General features: G+C 47.5%; 1 protein-coding gene across 1 annotated transcript in view; it reads right to left on the reverse strand.

Annotated features, from left to right (window-relative positions):
- Positions 1-20,688, reverse strand: part of LOC115174068 (CUB and sushi domain-containing protein 3) — a gene marked incomplete in the record, with an annotated part of 716,433 nt that overhangs the window by 15,545 nt on the left and 680,200 nt on the right. The window contains 2 exon segments of the mRNA XM_029732731.1: positions 3,122-3,233; positions 18,569-18,642. Coding sequence (XP_029588591.1) covers positions 3,122-3,233; positions 18,569-18,642 — 186 coding nt within the window.

A 20,688-nucleotide genomic window follows, 5' to 3' on the forward strand; every position in this document is an offset into this window, starting at 1 on the left:
TACAATACATTAATATTGCGGTAAGCCTATACCTAATTAGTCTATATAAATCATATTTTAACACCATTTCCTCATTCTACTACTAAGTGCTATATCCTTATACTACTACTGTGCTATATTGTTATACTGCTAGATGGAGGGGGTGGTGGAGGTGGGTGCTTTGCCATGGTGTGACGTGGGAGTGACGTGCATGTGTGAGTGGGGAGGGATGGAGACCGGCTGTATGGGGAGATAAGAACAGGGTTCTCTCCTCCCTGCCTGGATGGGGACATTAACACTCCTGGGATAGGTGACACAGAGAGACACAGAGAGAGAGACATAGAGAGAGAGACACAGAGAGAGAGACACAGAGAGAGAGACACAGAGAGAGAGACACAGAGAGAGAGAGACACAGAAAGAGAGAGAGACACAGAGAAAGAGAGAGAGAGAGAGAGAGAGAGAGAGAGAGAGAGAGAGTGAGAGAGAGAGTGAGCGAGAGAGAGTGAGTGAGAGAGTGAGAGACTGAGAGAGTGAGTAAGAGCGAGAGAGAGGGAGAGCGAGAGAGTGAGTGAGTGAGTGAGTGAGAGAGCGAGAGTGAGTGAGTGAGTGAGAGCGAGAGAGAGAGAGTGAGTGAGAGAGAGAGAGTGAGGGAGAGCGAGAGAGTGAGTGAGAGATCGAGAGAGAGCGAGAGAGTGAGTGAGAGAGAGAGAGAGAGAGAGAGCGAGAGTGAGTGAGAGTGAGAGAGAGTGAGTGAGTGAGAGAGCGAGAGCGAGAGAGTGAGTGAGAGAGAGCGAGAGAGAGAGAGTGAGTGAGAGAGCGAGAGAGTGAGTGAGTGAGAGAGCGAGTGAGAGAGAGTGAGTGAGAGAGCGAGAGTGAGAGAGAGAGAGAGAGAGTGAGTGAGAGAGAGTGAGAGAGAGTGAGTGAGAGCAAGAGAGTGAGGGAGAGCGAGAGAGTGAGTGAGAGAGCGAGAGAGAGCGAGAGTGAGTGAGAGTGAGTGAGTGAGTGAGAGAGCGAGAGCGAGAGAGTGAGTGAGAGAGAGCGAGAGAGAGAGAGAGTGAGTGAGAGAGCGAGAGTGAGAGAGAGAGTGAGTGAGAGAGAGTGAGAGAGAGAGAGTGAGCGAGAGAGAGTGAGTGAGAGAGTGAGAGAGTGAGTAAGAGTGAGAGAGAGGGAGAGCGAGAGAGTGAGTGAGTGAGTGAGTGAGAGAGCGAGAGTGAGTGAGAGCGAGAGAGTGAGTGAGTGAGAGAGCGAGAGAGAGAGAGTGAGTGAGAGCAAGAGAGTGAGGGAGAGCGAGAGAGTGAGTGAGAGAGCGAGAGAGAGCGAGAGTGAGTGAGAGTGAGAGAGAGTGAGTGAGTGAGAGAGCGAGAGCGAGAGAGTGAGTGAGAGAGAGCGAGAGAGAGAGTGAGTGAGAGAGCGAGAGAGTGAGTGAGTGAGAGAGCGAGTGAGAGAGAGTGAGTGAGAGAGCGAGAGAGAGACAAAAAGAGACCACCACCATCCCCTCTATACCCCCCATCTCACCCCACTTTACCCTGTCTCACCCTGCCTCACCCTATCCCCATGGAGGTAGCTGAGTGGATAAGACTACCCTGAGGGGGGCTGACTGACGATTCGTGTGGATGGTTGCCTCCAAACGGCACCCTATCCCCTATATTGTGAACTACATTCTCCTATGGTCCCTGATCAAAAGTAGTGCCTTATACAGGGGATAGGGGGCCATTTGGAAGGGAGCCGATGTGAAGGTTAGGGTCTCTCCCGCTAGGCTGGGTCTCTGAATCTACCTCCATAAAGATTATCTCTTCATGAGAATCATCCTTCCCCTCTGATATATCAGCTCACCTGCTGTGACGGTGAGAGTAGAAAATGATCCTTGCTGTTTCCAATAATGTGAATTAATTTTCAAAGTGGCAGTTATTAAATATGACCTTGAAGCTTGGCAGAGTGCACTACTTTATCATTGAAAAAGTAATGAAGCCCTTTAGTTCGGTAGCAGGCGCTAACGGAGATAGTTGTGCCATGATCCTTCTAAGGTCCTTGTTACCTAGGAAACAGCCAACTGCTCTTATGCAAGCAAAACTTTTTTCAAAACACCTGCATGTAATCACCTGCAAGACTCCTGTGCCTGACATAACAGATGTACTGTATAATCCTCAAAGATATACAGTACAAGCCACACTTTCTGAGCGTCAGTACGGCAGAACCCTGACACACTAGTGTAGTTAGGATCACTTCACGTCTCCCTCTCTCTCTTTCCCTCTTCTTACTATTTGTGGCTAATGTGTAAAAAATTGTCAGTGGTTCCTAAGATGTGTTTATTTTACAGATGAACACGGTGATGTGGTCAGAGTGACATGTCACGGTCAGAGTGATGTCAGTGAGAATGGCCAGAAGTGACGGATATCATGGAGGTCCCTAGCTAGAGTCGGGGATGGACTGACTATAGAAACAAAATCCTAGAATAGGTTGACCATAGAAATAGAATCCAAGAACCGGTTGACCATAGAAAAAGAATCCTCGAATGGGTTGACTTTAGAAACAGAATCCTAGAATGGGTTGACCATAGAGATAGAATCTTAGAATGGGTTGACCATAGAGATAGAATTCTATAATGGGTTTGACCATAGAAACATAATCCTAGAATGGGTTTGACCATAGAAACATAATCCTAGAATGGGCAGACCATAGAACTAGAATCCTAGAATGGGTTTATCATAGAAATATAATCCTAGAATGGGCTGACCATATAAATGCAATTATTATATAATGGGGGCTTTTCCTATGATGATGTCATCATTGGCATCAGAGGGTATAGCTACAGCAGTTGTTGTGACTGGGCATCACAGAGGGACAGTAGGGGGTGGTTCTCAAACCTCTTTTGGGGACCGTTCCATGTATTTGATCGATTCCACAGCTAGCACTCCTGATTCAACTTGTCAACTAATCATTAAGCCCTTGACTAAGTGAATCAGGTGAGTTAGTTCAGGGCTACAACACATTGTGAAAATGTCTGAGGGTCCACAGGAGAGGTTTGAGAACCACCCCCTATACTGTCCCTCTATGACCCAGTCACAATAACGGCTGTAGCCATACCCTCTGATCCCCGTGACATCATCAGAACCACTGCAGTAGGGGGTGTGATGTGACTCACGGATACACTCTGGCTGGGAGCCGCTCCAGGTAAGGTCAGCCTGGCAGAGCCGGGTGGTGGAACCCTGGAGCAGGTGACCCAGCTGGCACTGGAACGCCACCATGCTGCCCACCTGTGTTAGAGTAGAGAGACAACTGAGTGCACCTGCATTTTCAATAGGCGCAGGAGTAGAGAAACACAACACACACACACACACACACACACACACACACACACACACACACACACACACACACACACACACACACACAACATAGTAACAATGGCATAAAGTTATAGTAACAATGGCATAAAGAGTATCATATATTCTTATATTCACACTAGTCTCAGAGGCCTATAAAAAGTCCTTGGGCTTCAAGCGTGAGGAGTCAGGCTAGCTAGAAATAGAGCAGAGGGAGTATTCAGCGTGAGGAGTTAGGCTAGCTAGAAATAGAGCAGCAGGAGTATTCAGCGTGTGGGGTCAGGCTAGCTAGGAATAGAGCAGCAGGAGTATTCAGCGTGTGGGTTCAGGCTAGCTAGGAATAGAGCAGCGGGAGTATTCAGCGTGAGGAGTCAGGCTAGCTAGGAATAGAGCAGCGGGAGTATTCAGCGTGTGGGGTCAGGCTAGCTAGGAATAGAGCAGCAGGAGTATTCAGCGTGTGGGGTCAGGCTAGCTAGAAATAGAGCAGCAGGAGTATTCAGCGTGTGGGGTCATGCTAGCTAGGAATAGAGCAGCGGGAGTATTCAGCGTGAGGAGTCAGGCTAGCTAGGAATAGAGCAGCAGGAGTATTCAGCGTGAGGAGTCAGGCTAGCTAGGAATAGAGCAGCGGGAGTATTCAGCATGAGGAGTTCGGCTAGCTAGGAATAGAGCAGCAGGAGTATTCAGCGTGTGGGGTCAGGCTAGCTAGAAATAGAGCAGCAGGAGTATTCAGCGTGTGGGGTCATGCTAGCTAGGAATAGAGCAGCGGGAGTATTCAGCGTGAGGAGTCAGGCTAGCTAGGAATAGAGCAGCAGGAGTATTCAGCGTGAGGAGTCAGGCTAGCTAGGAATAGAGCAGTGGGAGTATTCAGCATGAGGAGTTCAACTAGCTAGGACTAGAGCAGCAGGAGTATTCAGCGTGTGGGGTCAGGCTAGCTAGGAATAGGAGTGCTTCAATTTAAAGGCCAGTTTGATATCAACTTTGATGTTGCAATCAAACAAAGGCTGTGATGTACACACACGCGTCAACTCTTGAATCCCTATGAAAGGTTTTGTTTAAGCAGCATACATCAAACCAATACGTCCCCGGTTCAGACTGATCACTGATGCCCTTTCAAAGAGCGACATATCAGATTAGCCCTTGTCAGCTCTTTTCAGCTCTCTCAGCCTTCCTCTGCTTGCATGTGTGTGTGTGTAGATGTGTGTGAGTCCGTGTGTGTGTGTGTGTGTGTGTGTGTGTGTGCATTCGCGACTCTATGTGTGTGTGTGTGTGCGCGTCTGTGTGTGTGACAGAGCCTGGGGAATTAAATATGAAAACGTGTCATGGAATGACACAGTGGCTTCACACATTAATTGATTAACACGTCGTCCCCGGTGCTGAAACACAGTCTGACGAGTAATAAGACTCATGGCCTTATCTCTGGGATACAATATCTCCTTCACTTTGCTTCAATATCATTAGGCTGCAGCCAGCAAAGTCTCCTCTCCTTCTTCTCCTCCTCCCCTGTCCCCCTCTCTCTCTCCCCCCCCACTCCCCCCTCTCTATCTATCTAATTTCTTAATCTCTCTCTCTTTCTCCCTCCCTCCCGAGGGCGAGACAAATGATTTATGGGTGTGAAAGCCTGATATTTCACTGTTCTCTCTGAAGCCTGGGCATGACTTGACCCCAAATGTTACAATAAGGCTTGAATTCTTAATGCCAGCGCATCTGGGCAAGAGCCCTTCCTCGCCCTCCTCCTCCTCTCTCTCACTCCATATTATATTTATCCCCTGACAAAAATATGAATAAAGTTCATTCCCGGCAAGAGCCCTCAAGCCCTTCTCTACCCCCTTCCTCCCTCTCACTCCTTTTCCCCTGGCGAAAATATTCCTAAAGTTCATTCATGTTACAAGACACGGGAGCTCTTTTCCATGTCTTGACTTAATAAGGAGGAGCTACCAAAATAGCAATGAGAAATAACTCTCCCTTCCCTTCTGTGTGTTCCGTGTGTTCCGTGTGTTCCGTGTGTTCTGTGTGTTCTGTGTGTAACCATCTCTTTTATCTAGTGGTGGTCCACCAGCGTAGCTCTGAACACTGCATAATGTACTAGTGTTTACTGATAAGTCTAGAGTGTATTGATGATTTAGTACAATGTGCGCTAGATAGAATACATCTATCTAATAGACTGTTTATGATGCAACAGAACCCCAGGAGAGAAGGAAAACACTGTTGCCTTTGACTACATGCTGCTCTTCACTTTTATGTCATTTGATATTTGCTGCCTTTCTTTTTTATTCACAATTAGAGGCAAGCCATGCAGCAAATGTGTTTCTCTTTTCTCAGACAAATCAGTGCAATTTGCCATACAGTTTTGCCATTTATCAGTCCTAACAACGTAAACACAGATCTGTTGGTGGGGAAAGTTGTAGCGTTTTAAGGCTCATTAGGGACGTGGAACGGAGGAAGGACTGCTTGTGTTTACAGGTCCCGCTGTGTAGACACCATAGGACCCCAGAACGGTCAGAAAGAATCACACACACACACACACACACACACACACACACACACACACACACACACACACACACACACACACACACACAAAGGAAGCACGGATAGAAACATGGATGGAAGCATGCATATGCACATGCATGCACAAAAATAATGGACGCACGCACACACGCACACACAATGAAATAATACCCACACAAATATGAACCCTTGTAAACACAAACAGGGTTAGACTCTATTCTCAGCATCAACCCTGTTTTCTAGCTTGCTCGTGATATTTGTGAACGGTAACGTACACCTGGTAAGGTGTTTCATAGCTTTTTTTTGTTCTTAAATGAAAATGTCTTCTTCATCAGAAATATCCACCATCACCATGCTCATCATCATAATCATCATCATTCTATAGCTAGAGTCTTTATCTGTCTTTTTGCTAGCTAAGGCCATCTACATTAAGTGGTGCCTGTCTTCCCAGTAGCCTTCTTGGTGTGTGAACTGATGACTGCTATTAACTTGCAGATGATTGTTGACACATCAACCAGGATTAAGGGGCAGGGCAATTTGCAACTGTTGTTATCTTGGTAATCAGTGGCTGTATTGGAGGGGAGGGTGGTTTCTCCTCTCCGAGGCAATCAGCAATTAATACAGGAGGTGTGCTCTTCACCTCTGCAAGGCAATGGTCAATTGGTGTTAGTACTTCAGTCTCCCTTGTTTTCTCAGCTGTCAACGGCGGTCTCGTCGCAAAACTAAGGCCATTGCCAAAACAAAGATGGTTCTGCGGAGTTGTTCTGCCGAGTTGTTCTGCCGAGTTGTCCTGAGGAGTTGTTCTGAGGAGTTGTTCTGCCGAGTTGTTCTGCCGAGTTGTTCTGCCGAGCTGTTCTGCCGAGCTGTTCTGCCGAGCTGTTCTGCCGAGTTGTTCTGCCGAGTTGTCCTGAGGAGTTGTCCTGAGGAGTTGCCCTGAGGAGTTGCCCTGAGGAGTTGCCCTGAGGAGTTGCCCTGAGGAGTTGCCCTGAGGAGTTGTCCTGAGGAGTTGTCCTGAGGAGTTGCTCTGAGGAGTTGCCCTGAGGAGTTGTCCTGAGGAGTTGTTCTGAGGAGTTGTCCTGAGGAGTTGTCCTGAGGAGTTGTCCTGAGGAGTTGTCCTGAGGAGTTGTTCTGAGGAGTTGTCCTGAGGAGTTGTCCTGAGGAGTTGTTCTGAGGAGTTGTCCTGAGGAGTTGTCCTGAGGAGTTGTCCTGAGGAGTTGTCCTGAGGAGTTGTCCTGAGGAGTTGTCCTGAGGAGTTGCTCTGAGGAGTTGTTCTGAGGAGTTGTTTGAGAAAGGAAGGAGAGGAGGGCTTCACACCACTGTCTCAGTTGAGTATCTTACCTAGTTATTTTCTGATGATCTCATTTTTCTCTTTTGCAGCTTTGGCAGCCATGTGTGTGTTTTCTATACCTGTTTGCTCCTCTCCCTTTAGGCTTTACAGACGCCCCCCACCCCTTGGCTGCAACTCTTTTAATTTAGTGTACCCTGCGCACACAACATGTGGAATTCCTGGGGCTTCATTTATAAATATTGCGTAGAAACTATTCTAAAATACTACTTACGAACAGAATTTAGAATGTCTGTATGCATAGAAAGTATGCTTTATCAAACACTCCTATGAGAGTTACACACACCGATAGGCGATAACCATTGATGAATACCAATTGTTCTCAGCCTCAGTGCTCATGCAGAAACTTGGCCATTTGCATTTCGAAACGCCCCTAATTAACCTTATATGGTCAATTCATCCCTTCAACCCATGGGGAATATACAATGCCGTACCATGACATACAATGGCACAACTAATTAAAAAACACGTTTCTGAGACTGAAATAGTGTCAGAGGTTGAGTACAACCAAAATGTTTTATTTCGTTCGCTCAGTTGTGGCTTGACCAGTAAAAAGAGAAACATAGCTACAAAGAGAGGACTATTAGGGCAATTAAAGTTACTTCAAATGATTAGACCCCACTGACCAATAAGCCATCCATCTTCAACAGCTCCCTCCTGTAGGTGTATAGGCCAACTATTGTTCTGCAGAATGAATGAGTTGTGAGTTCCACCTGGCCACCTTGCCACCACATTCAGTAGCATCTTTTGATCATCACTTAACCTCTCACCTGTACATTAAAAGGGGAAGACTTTTCTGTTCACATAGTTGAAATCCTTTTGGGATGGTTCTTTTATGTCGATGTGGGTGCCGTCTATTTGTCTTTTTGTATTTGGGAATTCATTGATGGCATCATGTCAAAGAAACCCCTCTTGACTTCAACCTGTTGTGCGATCTTGTATTGAAATTGAATGTTACTGTTTGTTTTGGCTCATCAAGGGCTGTGAGATGCCGATCGGCAAGCTCCTGTTGAAAAGTGCCCGTTGCCAAAAAACCCAAGATGGATAGCACATGGTTGTGCACCGGAATGGCATGTTTCCTTTTTAAAGTAGGTCTCAAATCTTTGCAAAACTCCTATGAAATTGGTTTTGGGAAACGATATCTGATGAGCAAATCTGTTCTCTCTGTGAAATGCAGCATGTGCAAAATCTTCCAACAGAGCAAGATCAGAAATCCCTTTTTTGATTTCCCATTACCTCAGTCTTTTATAGTATGTCAACAATGGTTTAACTTTCAGATATGCCTTTTATTTAACAAATTACTGTACTTGATATGGATTATTATCGTAACACATGCACTGATGTGGTCAAATTATATGATATTGCTAGCATGTCAAGATATAGTGCAATCATACTGGTGGCAGGTAGCCTAGGTGGTTGGAGTGTTGGGCCAGTAACCAAAAGTTTGCTGGATTGAATCCCCGAGCTGACAAGGTAAAAATCTGCCCCTGAACAAGGCAGTTAACCCACTGTTCCCCGATAGGCCATCATTGTAAAAGAGAATTTGTTCTTAACTGACTTGGCTAGTAGTCACGCCCTGACCATAGAGAGCCCTCGGGGTTCTCTTTGGTGTTTTAGGTCAGTGTGTGACTAGGGGGATTTCTAGTGAGTTTATTTCTATGTTGATGTATGTGTATGGTTCCCAATTAGAGGCAGCTGAGAATCGTTACCTCTAATTGGGGATCATACTTAGTGTGTTATTTTTCCCACCTGTGATGTGGGATATTGTTTTGTGTGAGTACTTATGTGCGCTACGTTTTGCACGATCGTTAGATCCTTGTTGTTTTTTGAAGTTTCACGAGTAATAAAAGATGTGGAACTCTACTCACGCTGCGCCTTGGTCCGATTATTTATATAACGATTGTGACACTAGTTAAATAAAGGTTACATTTTTTTATATTATTCTGACGCCTTCACTTTTTCCACATTTTATTATGTTACAGCCTTATTGTAAAATGTATTAAATAAAAAAAATTGTCATCAATCTACACACAATACCCCACAACGACAATGCAAAAACAGTTTTCTGAATTTTTTCCCCCCCACAAAAATACATTATTTACATAAGTATTCAAAGACTTTGCTATGAGACTCGAAATTGAGGTTAGGTGCATCCTGTCACATCATGATTACCCTTTAGATGTTTCTACAACTTGATTGGAGTCCACCTGTGGCAAATTCAATTGATTGGACATGATTTGGAAAGGTACATATCTGTCTACATAAGGTCCCACTGTTGACAGTGCATGTCAGAGAAAAACCAAGCCATGAGGTTGAAGGAATTGAGAGAGCTCCGAGACAGGATTGAGTCGAGGCACAGATCTGGGGAAGGGTACTAAAACATTTCTGCAGCATTGAAGATTCCCCAAAACACAGTGGCCTCCATCATTCTTAAATTAAAGAAGTTTGGATCCACCAAGACTCTTCCTAGAGCTGGCAGCCCGGCCAAACTGAGCAATCGGGGGAGGGGAGGTGACCAAAAACCTCGATGGTCACTCTGACAGAGGTCCAGAGTTCCTCTTTGGAGATGGGAGAACCTTCCAGAAGGACAACCATCTCTGCAGCACTCCACCAATCAGGCCTTTACATGTTTTCTTTTTTTCTATTAAATTGAACCTTTATTTAACTAGGCAAGTCAGTTAAGAACAAATTCTTATTTACAATGACAGCTCACACAAGCCAAACCCAGATGACACTGGGCCAATTGTGTGCCGCCCCATTGGACTTTGGATTTGAACCAGGGTGTCTGTAATGACGCCTCAAGCACTGAGTCCGCTTAGACCGCTGCGCCACTCAGGGGCCTTTATGGTACAGTGGCCAGACGGAAGCCACTCCTCAGTAAAAGGAACATGACAGCCCACTTGGAATTTCCAAAAGGCACCGAAAGGACTCTCAGACCATGAGAAAGAAGATTCTCTGATCTGATGAAAACAAGATTGAACTCCTTGGCCTGAATGCCAAGCATCACGTCTGGAGGAAACCAGGCACCGCTCATCACCTGGCCATTACCATCCCTACGGTGAAGCATGGTGGTGGCAGCATCATGCAGTGGGGATGTTTTTCAGCGGCAGGGACTAGAAGACTAGTCAGGATTGAGGAAAGATGAATGGAGCAAAGTACAGAGAGATCCTTGATGAAAACCTGCTCCAGAGCACTCAGGACCTCAGACTGGGGTGAAGGTTCACCTTCCAACAGGACAACAACCCTAAGCACACAGCCAAGACAATGCGGGAGTAGCTTCGAGACAAGTCTCTGAATGTCTTTGAGTGTCCCAGCCTGTAACGTGTACGCTAAGACTCGGGAAGCAAGTACAGGGAGTAAATGTAACAAATAACGGAACATGGAACAAAACAAGAAACACGAGTAGGGTACAGACATGAAACACAGAAACAGAATCAGTAACGCCTGTGGAAAGAACCAAAGGGACTGACAGATATAGGAGAGGTAATCAGGAAGGTGATGGACTCCAGATGAGTCTCATGAGGCGCAGGTGCGCGTAACGATGGTGGCAGGTGTGCGTAATAATGAGTAAACTGGCGACGTCGAGCGCCAGAGAGGGGGAGCGGGAGTAGACGTGACAGTACCCCCTCCCTGATGCGCGGCTCCAGCCGCAGGACGCCGACCAGAGGGATGGTCCCGAGGACCAGGAGCGGGCCGGTCGCTTCTGCTGAGGCGCGGGAACCTGTAGAGCCGGCTGAGGCGTGGGAACCTGTAGAGCCGGCTGAGGCACGGGAACCTGACGAGCTGGCTGAGGCATGGGAGCCTGATGAGCCGGCTGCAGCATGGGAGCCTGACGAGCCGGCTAAGGCATGGGAGCCAAACGAGGCTTGGGAGCCTGATGAGCCGGCTGCAGCATGGGAGCCTGACGAGCCGGCTGAGGCATGGGAGCCTGATGAGCCGGCTGAGGCATGGGAGCCAAACGAGGCTTGGGAGCCTGATGAGCCGGCTGAGGCATGGGAGCCAAACGAGGCTTGGGAGCCTGATGAGCCGGCTGCAGCATGGGAGCCTGACGAGCCGGCTGCAGCATGGGAGCTTGACGAGCCGGCTGCAGCATGGGAGCCTGACGAGCCGGCTGAGGCATGGGAGCCAAACGAGGCTTGGGAGCCTGATGAGCCGGCTGAGGCATGGGAGCCAAACAAGGCTTGGGAGCCTGATGAGCCGGCTGCAGCATGGGAGCCTGACGAGCCGGCTGAGGCATGGGAGCCAAACAAGGCTTGGGAGCCTGATGAGCCGGCTGCAGCATGGGAGCCTGACGAGCCGGCTGAGGCATGGGAGCCGAACGAGGCTTGGGAGCCTGATGAGCCGGCTCAGGCATCTCCGGATGCTTCGGCAGCAGCACTTGGACCCAACTTCACCAGTAAATCCCTGTTGCTTCCCTTTGGTGAGGCGTTATTCTGTAATGTGTACGCTAAGAATCAGGAAGCAAGTACAGGGAGTGAATTTAATAAATAAATGGAACATAGAACAAAACTAAAACACGAGTAGCGTACAGACATGAAACACAGAAACAGAATCAATAATGCCTGTGGAAAGAACCAGAGGGACTGACAGATATAGGAGAGGTAATCAGGAAGGTGATGGAGTCCAGGCGAGTCTCATGAGGCGCAGGTGCGCATAACGATGGTGGCAGGTGTGCGTAATAATGAGTAAACTGGCGACGTCGAGCGCCAGAGAGGGGGAGCGGGAGTAGACGTGACAGTACCCCCTCCCTGATGCGCGGCTCCAGCCGCAGGACGCCGACCAGAGGGAGATGGTCCAGAGGACCAGGAGCGGGCCGGTCGCTTCTGCTGAGGCGCGGGAACCTGTAGAGCCGGCTGAGGCACGGGAACCTGACGAGCTGGCTGAGGCATGGGAGCCTGATGAGCCGGCTGCAGCATGGGAGCCTGACGAGCCGGCTAAGGCATGGGAGCCAAACGAGGCTTGGGAGCCTGATGAGCCGGCTGCAGCATGGGAGCCTGACGAGCCGGCTGAGGCATGGGAACCTGATGAGCCGGCTGAGGCATGGGAGCCAAACGAGGCTTGGGAGCCTGATGAGCCGGCTGAGGCATGGGAGCCAAACGAGGCTTGGGAGCCTGATGAGCCGGCTGCAGCATGGGAGCCTGACGAGCCGGCTGAGGCATGGGAGCCAAACGAGGCTTGGGAGCCTGATGAGCCGGCTGCAGCATGGGAGCCTGACGAGCCGGCTGAGGCATGGGAGCCGAACGAGGCTTGGGAGCCTGATGAGCCGGCTCAGGCATCTCCGGATGCTTCGGCAGCAGCACTTGGACCCAACTTCACCAGTAAATCCCTGTTGCTTCCCTTTGGTGAGGCGTTATTCTGTAATGTGTACGCTAAGAATCAGGAAGCAAGTACAGGGAGTGAATTTAATAAATAAATGGAACATGGAACAAAACTAAAACACGAGTAGCGTACAGACATGAAACACAGAAACAGAATCAATAATGCCTGTGGAAAGAACCAGAGGGACTGACAGATGTAGGAGAGGTAATCAGGAAGGTGATGGAGTCCAGGCGAGTCTCATGAGGCGCAGGTGCCCGTAACAATGGTGGCAGGTGTGCGTAATAATGGCAACGTCGTGCAACGGAGAGGGGGAGTGGGGGTTGACGTGACACAGCCAATGCCCGGACTTGAACCCGATCTAACATCTCTGGAGAGACCTGATTATAGCTGTGCAGCATCACTCCCTATCCAACCTGGGAGTTCTTGAGAGGATCTCCAGAGAAGAATGGGAGAAACTCCCCAAATACAGGTGTGCCAAGCTTGTAGCGTCACACTCAAGAAGACTCGAGGCTGTAATCGCTGCCAAAGGTGCTTCAGCAAAGTACTGAGTAAAGGGTTTGAATACTTATGTAAATGTGATATTTCAGTTTTATATTTTGGCAAAAAAATCTAAAAACTTGTTTTTGCTTTGTCATTATGGGGTATTGTGATGTCATTATGGGGTATTGTGATGTCATTATGGGGTATTGTGATGTCATTATGGGGTATTGTGATGTCATTATGGGGTATTGGGTGTAGATTGATGAAGGGGGAAAAACAATTTAATCAATTTTAGAATAAGGCTGTATTATCACAAAATGTGGAAAAAGTGAAGGGTCTGAATACTTTCCAAATGCACTGTGTGTTGCATGAATTCACAACGGAAATATAATGAAATCAAAAAAATATTGAATTATTACTCTCACAATTTCAACATATATTTTCCCCATTCTATGCTTGTCAAGTAGTTCCCTTACTCCACCACTTGTGCGTAAGCATGGTCATGGCTGTGCATAAATCTACACACACTCTCAAGCAAACGTTCATATTGATAAATCTCACACTTTGGCTGGAAATGATCCCACGCATGGTTTACACACAGATAGATAATGGCGCTGGAGGAGATGGCTGCCATTTTATGGTCCCCTAACCAATTGTGCTATTGTGTGTTTTTCGCGTTATTTGTAACTTATGTTTCTGTCATTTCTTTACTTATCTATTTTTTACTTAACACATATTTTTTCTTAAAACTGCATTGTTGGTTAAGGTGTAAGATCTACACCTGTTTTATTATGCGCATGTGGCAATATATTTTTTTATATATTACGTTTTCTTTCATAGTCTGAGAGCATCTGGTCGTCTCGGTGGTGGCACAGGGCTACTAATTTCTCTTAAGTGGAGATTTTCTATTTCCTCCCTCTCTCACCTGTCCATCTCCTCATTTTAATTCCATGCTGTCACTGTCACTTGTCCACTCAAGCTTAACATTATCATCATATATCTCCCACCAGGTGCCCTTGGAGAGTTCCTCAATGAGCTTGATACCTTGATAAGCTCATTTCCTGACGATGGCTCACCGCTCTTCGTACATGGCGACTTCAACCTCCTGACATCTGCCCTCAATTAATTGATTTCCAAATCTTTCCTTCCCCTTCTTGCCTCTTGACCTCACCTTTTCCCAGTCCTTTCCCACTCACAAGGTAGGCCATACTCTTGGCCTCATCTTTTCGAGAGGTTGCTTGCCTATTAATCTCATTGCAACCCCCCTCCAGGTCTCTGATCCCTACTTTGTTTCCTTTTATGTCTCCTTGTCCTCCAACCCTAGCCACTCAGACGCTACCCAGAGGATCATGTACCGTCGCAATCGTCACTCTCTCTCCCACTACTCCTCTTCTATCCAATCATCTCTCCCTTCTGCTAAATTCTTCTCCCTCCTGATTCTGCCTCTTTGACCCTACTCTCCTCCCTTTCCGCATCCTTCGACTCTCACTGTCTCCTTTCCTCCTGGACGGCTCGACCCTCCCCTCCTGCTCTGTGGCTGAGGGACCCATTGAGAGTTTCCAGAACAGGGCTGCGGGCAGCTGAGCGAAAATGTTCTCATCCTCATAGATCTATCTGCTGCCTTCACCACGTGAACCATCAGATCCTCCTGTCTACCCTCTCAGGACTGGGAGTCTCAGGCTCTGCACACTCTTGGATAGCATCCTAAATGGTATGCTGCTCCTACCAGGTGATGTGGAGAGGATCTGTGTCTGTACCACGTACTCTCAATACTGGTGTACCCCAGGGCTTAGTTCTAGGCCCTCTCCTCTTCTCTCTATACACCAAGTCATTCGGCTCCATTATATCCTCACATGGTGTCTCCTAACATTGCTATGTGGATGACACTCAACTACTTTTCTCCTTCCCCTTGTGACACCCAAATGGCAACACGCATCTCTGCTTAGATGTCGGCCCACCACTTCAAGCTCAACCTTGACAAGACGTAGCTGCTCTTCCTACCGGGGAAGACTTGCCCGCTCCAAGACTCTCCATCCCAGAGTGCAAAGAACCTTGGCGTGAACCTGGACAACACCCCTATCATTCTCTGCAAACATCGAAGCAGTGACTGCAGGTCCATGCTCTAAAACATCTGTAGAGTATGACCATACTTCACACAGGAAGCGGTACAGGTCCTAATCCAGGCACTTGTTATCTCCCGTCTGGAGTACTGCAACTCTCTGTTGGCTGGGCTCTCCGCATGTGCCATCAAACCCCTGCAACTTATCCAGAATGCTGCAGCTCGCCTGGTGTTTAACCTTCCCAAGTTTTCCCATATCACCCATTTTTACATTTTAGCAGACACTCTTATCCAAAGCGACTTACAGGAGTGAATGCTTATATTTCATTTCACTTCATACATTTTTTATTTTTTTCCTCCGTACTGGCCCCCCCGTGGGAATCGAACCCACAACCCTGGCGTTGCAAAGACCATGCTCTACCAACTGAGCCACAGGGAAGCTATTCACCCCACTCCTCCGCACACTCCTGAAGCTAGGAGAGCAGAGACCATGCCCATCTTCCAAAAACATCTGAAACCCTACCTCTTCAAAGAGTGTTCAAAGACTTTGTGCATTGGTATCACTTGCTGTGCGGTAGCAGAGAGAACAGTCTATGACTTGTGTGGCTAGAGTCTTTGACAATTTTTAGGGCCTCCCTCTGGCATCGCCTAGTATAGAGGTCCTGGATGGTAGGGAGCTTAGCTGTAAAACGTTTTGAGGATCTGACTGCCCATGCCAAATCATTTCAGCCTCCTGAGGGGGAAGAGGTGTGGTCATACCCTCTTCACGACTGTGTTGCTGTGTGTGGACTATGATAATTCCTTAGTGATGTGGATACCGAGAAACTTGAAGCGCTTGACCTGCCCCGTGGACGAGGATGTGCTCGGCGCTCCGTTTCCTGTAGTCTAAGATCCTTTGTCTTGCTGACGTTGAGGGAGAGGTTGTTGTCCTGGCACCACACCGCCAGGTCTCTGGCCTCCTCCCTGTAGACCGTCTCATCGTCATCAGTGATAAGGCCTACCACCGTCGTGTCGTCTGCAAACTTAATGGGTGAATAGGGAGTACAGGAGGGGACTAATCACACCCCATGAGGGGCCCCCGTGTTGAGGGTCATTATGGCGGATGTGTTGTTGCCTATCCTCACCACCTCGGGGCGGCCTGTTCGGAAGTCCAGGATGCAGTTGCAGAGGGAGGTGTTTAATTCCAGGGTCCTTAGCTTAGTGATGATATGTGGTTGTCCCCCCTAGCTATCTAGAGATGAATGAACTAACTGTAAGTCACTCTGGATAAGAGTGTCTGCTAAATGGCTAAAATGTAATTTTTTTGAATCATGATTGACATGATATCATCGTCATTGACACTATCAGCATCAGAGTAATGATTGTCTCTGCTCAGACATTACATGCAGAGCTCTGAAATGTAAAGAAGTCAAATGCCAGAAGGAATTTGCATACAAGTAATGAACATATTCATTGCCACATTTGCATATCATTAGCCAAGGAAAATGGCCCAATGAGAAAGGTACGTAATGTAATTTTGTCAGGCCAGAGCATTGTCTCTAAACCAATATCTTGCCATTCAGTCACAATTTATAATTCTTGAGATATTATTTATTTTCCTAGTGTAACAAGGCCTTGTCCAGAAGGTATGAGACAAAAAAGTATATATACTGCTCAAAAAAATAAAGGGAACACTTAAACAACACATCCTAGATCTGAATGAATGAAATAATCTTATTAAATACTTTTTTGTTTACATAGTTTTATGTGCTGACAACAAAATCACACAAAAATAATCAATGGAAATCCAATTTATCAACCCATGGAGGTCTGGATTTGGAGTCACACTCAAAATTAAAGTGGAAAACCACACTACAGGCTGATCCAACTTTGATGTAATGTCCTTAAAACAAGTCAAAATGAGGCTCAGTAGTGTGTGTGGCCTCCACGTGCCTGTATGACCTCCCTACAACGCCTGGGCATGCTCCTGATGAGGTGGCGCATGGTCTCCTAAGGGATCTCCTCCCAGACCTGGACTAAAGCATCCGCCAACTCCTGGACAGTCTGTGGTGCAACGTGGCGTTGGTGGATGGAGCGAGACATGATGTCCCAGATGTGCTCAATTGGATTCAGGTCTGGGGAACGGGCGGGCCAGTCCATAGCATCAATGCCTTCCTCTTGCAGGAACTGCTGACACACTCCAGCCACATGAGGTCTAGCATTGTCTTGCATTAGGAGGAACCCAGGGCCAACCGCACCAGCATATGGTCTCACAAGGGGTCTGAGGATCTCATCTCGGTACCTAATGGCAGTCAGGCTATCTCTGGCGAGCACATGGAGGGCTGTGCGGCCCCCCAAAGAAATGCCACCCCACACCATGACTGACCCACCGCCAAACCGGTCATGCTGGAGGATGTTGCAGGCAGCAGAACGTTCTCCACGGCGTCTCCAGACTCTGTCACGTCTATCACGTGCTCAGTGTGAACCTGCTTTCATCTGTGAAGAGTACAGGGCGCCAGTGGTGAATTTGCCAATCTTGGTGTTCTCTGGCAAATGCCAAACGCCCTGCACGGTGTTGGGCTGTAAGCACAACCCCCACCTGTGGACGTCGGGCCCTCATACCACCCTCATGGAGTGTTTCTGACCGTTTGAGCAGACACATGCACATTTGTGGCCTGCTGGAGGTCATTTTGCAGGGCTCTGGCAGTGCTTCTCTTGCTCCTCCTTGCACAAAGGCAGAGGTAGCGGTCCTGCTGCTGGGTTGTTGCCCTCCTACGGCCTCCTCCACGTCTCCTGATGTACTGGCCTGTCTCCTGATAGCGCCTCCATGCTCTGGACACTACGCTGACAGACACAGCAAACCTTCTTGCCACAGCTCGCATTGATGTGCCATCCTGGATGAGCTGCACTACCTGAGCCACTTGTGCGGGTTGTAGACTCCGTCTCATGCTACCACTAGAGTGAAAGCACCGCCAGCATTCAAAAGTGACCAAAACATCAGCCAGGAAGCATAGGAACTGAGAAGTGGTCTGTGGTCCCCACCTGCAGAACCACTCCTTTATTGGGGGTGTCTTGCTAATTGCCTATAATTTCCACCTGTTGTCTATTCCATTTGCACAACAGCATGTGAAATTTATTGTCAATCAGTGTTGCTTCCTAAGTGGACAGTTTGATTTCACAGAAGTGTGATTGACTTTAGTTACATTGTGTTGTTTAAGTGTTCCCTTTATTTTTTTGAGCAGTATATATACATGTTTTTACCACATGAGCTTAGTGTGTGAATGAGAGCCTTGAAGTATCGCTAACACTTAAGGACTTCAGGACTTCCTACACAACACATTCACAGACAGTACATTAACAGAGTATCTTCAGTATGCAATCTGAGTGTCATATGGTCATGGCAGAGTCCCAAATGGAACCAAATTCCAATATAGTCCCTTTGGGCTCTGGTCAAAAGTAGTGCACTACATATGGAATAGGGTGAGGGCCCTGGTCAAAAGTAGTGCACTACATATGGAATAGGATGCTATTTTGGACGAAACCAATGATTTTGAGTGAGGGCCGTTATCTCCTTACCTTGAAGCCATAGGTTCTGTTCAGAGAACCATAGCGAGGTGTCCCTGGGTTCTCACAGGTAGTACGGGTCGGTTCTAAGGAGAACAAGAGAAAGGAACATTTGTATAAAATTATCTTAGAGACCTATAGACAGTATCACTGGCTGGGGGTCCAGCCACTTGAGACTTACACTCTGCCTCACAAATGGAACCCTATTCCCTTTATAGTGCACTATGTTTGACCAGTGTCCATAGGACTCTGGTCAAAAGTAGTGGACTAAAAAGGGAGGCATTTGGGACACAGTCACATGAACAGCTATATTTCCCATAATGATTCAACATAGCTTACTGCAGTGATACCCAGCCTACAACTGAGTTATGTGTGTGTTTGTGTGCATATGTGAGTGCTTATGAAGGTGGCTCAGAAATTCAATTGTTCCCGAGTGTGTTTACGTAAGTGGAGCAGTGGCACTGTAGTCACATAACAACCAGAGAGCAAGAGAGTCTTTAATAGGCTAGGCAGAAGACCCAGCAGGGGGCAGTGTTACAGCAGCGTTGCAGCAGCGTCGGGCCCAGCTGTGTGGCTGTGTGGAGGGAAGCAGCATCATTAGGATGTAGAGGACATCCTCGGCCTGACGCATAGACCTGGATTCAATGCAGCCTCAGAAAATGACAGCAGCACACACACTACCACCACAGACAGCCTAGTTAACCCACACAGCAACGTGCCATAACTTACACCATCGCAGCTTCCTCCTCTACTGGATGACAACATAATCAAACAGAAATGCAGTCTGGGGAAATGTTTGTGTGAACTAAACATGATGGAGGGAAAACCGTAGTTTGTGTCTGTGTCAAACGAGGCCTGTCTGCACATACCTCATTTTGGTTCAATGACATATACATACCGCCCCTACAGACAAACACACTCAGACTCAGTCACACACATACAGTGAGGGAAAAAAAGTATTTGATCCCCTGCTGATTTTGTACATTTGAGAAGAAATGATCAGTCTATAATTTTAATGGTAGGTTTATTTGAACAGTGAGAGACAGATTTACAACAAAAACATCCTGAAAAAAACATGTAAAAAATGTTATAAAATTATTAGCATTTTAATGAGGGAAATCCCCTCTGCAAAACATGACTTAGTACTTGGTGGCAAAACCCTTGTTGACAATCACAGAGGTCAGACGTTTCTTGTAGTTGGCCACCAGGTTTGCACTCATCTCAGGGGGGATTTTGTCCCACTCCTCTTTGCAGATCTTCTCCAAGTCATTAAGGTTTCGAGGCTGAAGTTTGGCAACTCGAACCTTCAGCTCCCTCCACAGATTTTCTATGGGATTAAGGTCTGGAGACTGGCTAGGCCACTCCAGGACCTTAATGTGCTTCTTCTTGAGCCACTCCTTTGTTGCCTTGGCCATGTGTTTTGGGTCATTGTCATGCTGGAATACCCATCCACGACCCATTTTCAATGTCCTGGCTGAGGGAAGGAGATTCTCACCCAAGATTTGACGGTACATGGCCCCGTCCATCGTCCCTTTGATGCGGTGAAGTTGTCCTGTCCCCTTAGCAGAAAAACACCCCCAAAGCATAATGTTTCCACATCCATGATTGACGGTGGGGATGGTTTTCTTGGGGTCATAGGCAGCATTCCTCCTCCTCCAAACACAGTGAGTTGAGTTGATGCCAAAGAGCTCCATTTTGGTCTCATCTGACCACAACACTTTCACCAGTTGTCCTCTGAATCATTCAGATGTTCACTGGCAAACTTCAGACGGGCATGTATATGTGCTTTCTTGAGCAGGGGGACCTTGCGGGCGCTGCAGGATTTCAGTCCTTCATGGCGTAGTGTGTTACCAATTGTTTTCTTGGTGATTATGGTCCCAGCTGCCTTGAGATCATTGACAAGATCCTCCCGTGTAGTTATGGGCTGATTCCTCACCGTTCTCATGATCATTGCAACTCCACGAGGTGAGATCTTGCATGGAGCCCCAGGCCGAGGGAGATTGATAGTTCTTTTGTGTTTCTTCCATTTGCGAATAATCGCACCAACTGTTGTCACCTTCTCACCAAGCTGCTTGGCGATGGTCTTGTAGCCCATTCCAGCCTTGTGTAGGTTGACAATCTTGTCCCTGACA

This window comes from Salmo trutta, chromosome 34 (assembly GCF_901001165.1).
Source record: "Salmo trutta chromosome 34, fSalTru1.1, whole genome shotgun sequence".
NCBI classification, from domain to species: domain Eukaryota; kingdom Metazoa; phylum Chordata; class Actinopteri; order Salmoniformes; family Salmonidae; genus Salmo; species Salmo trutta.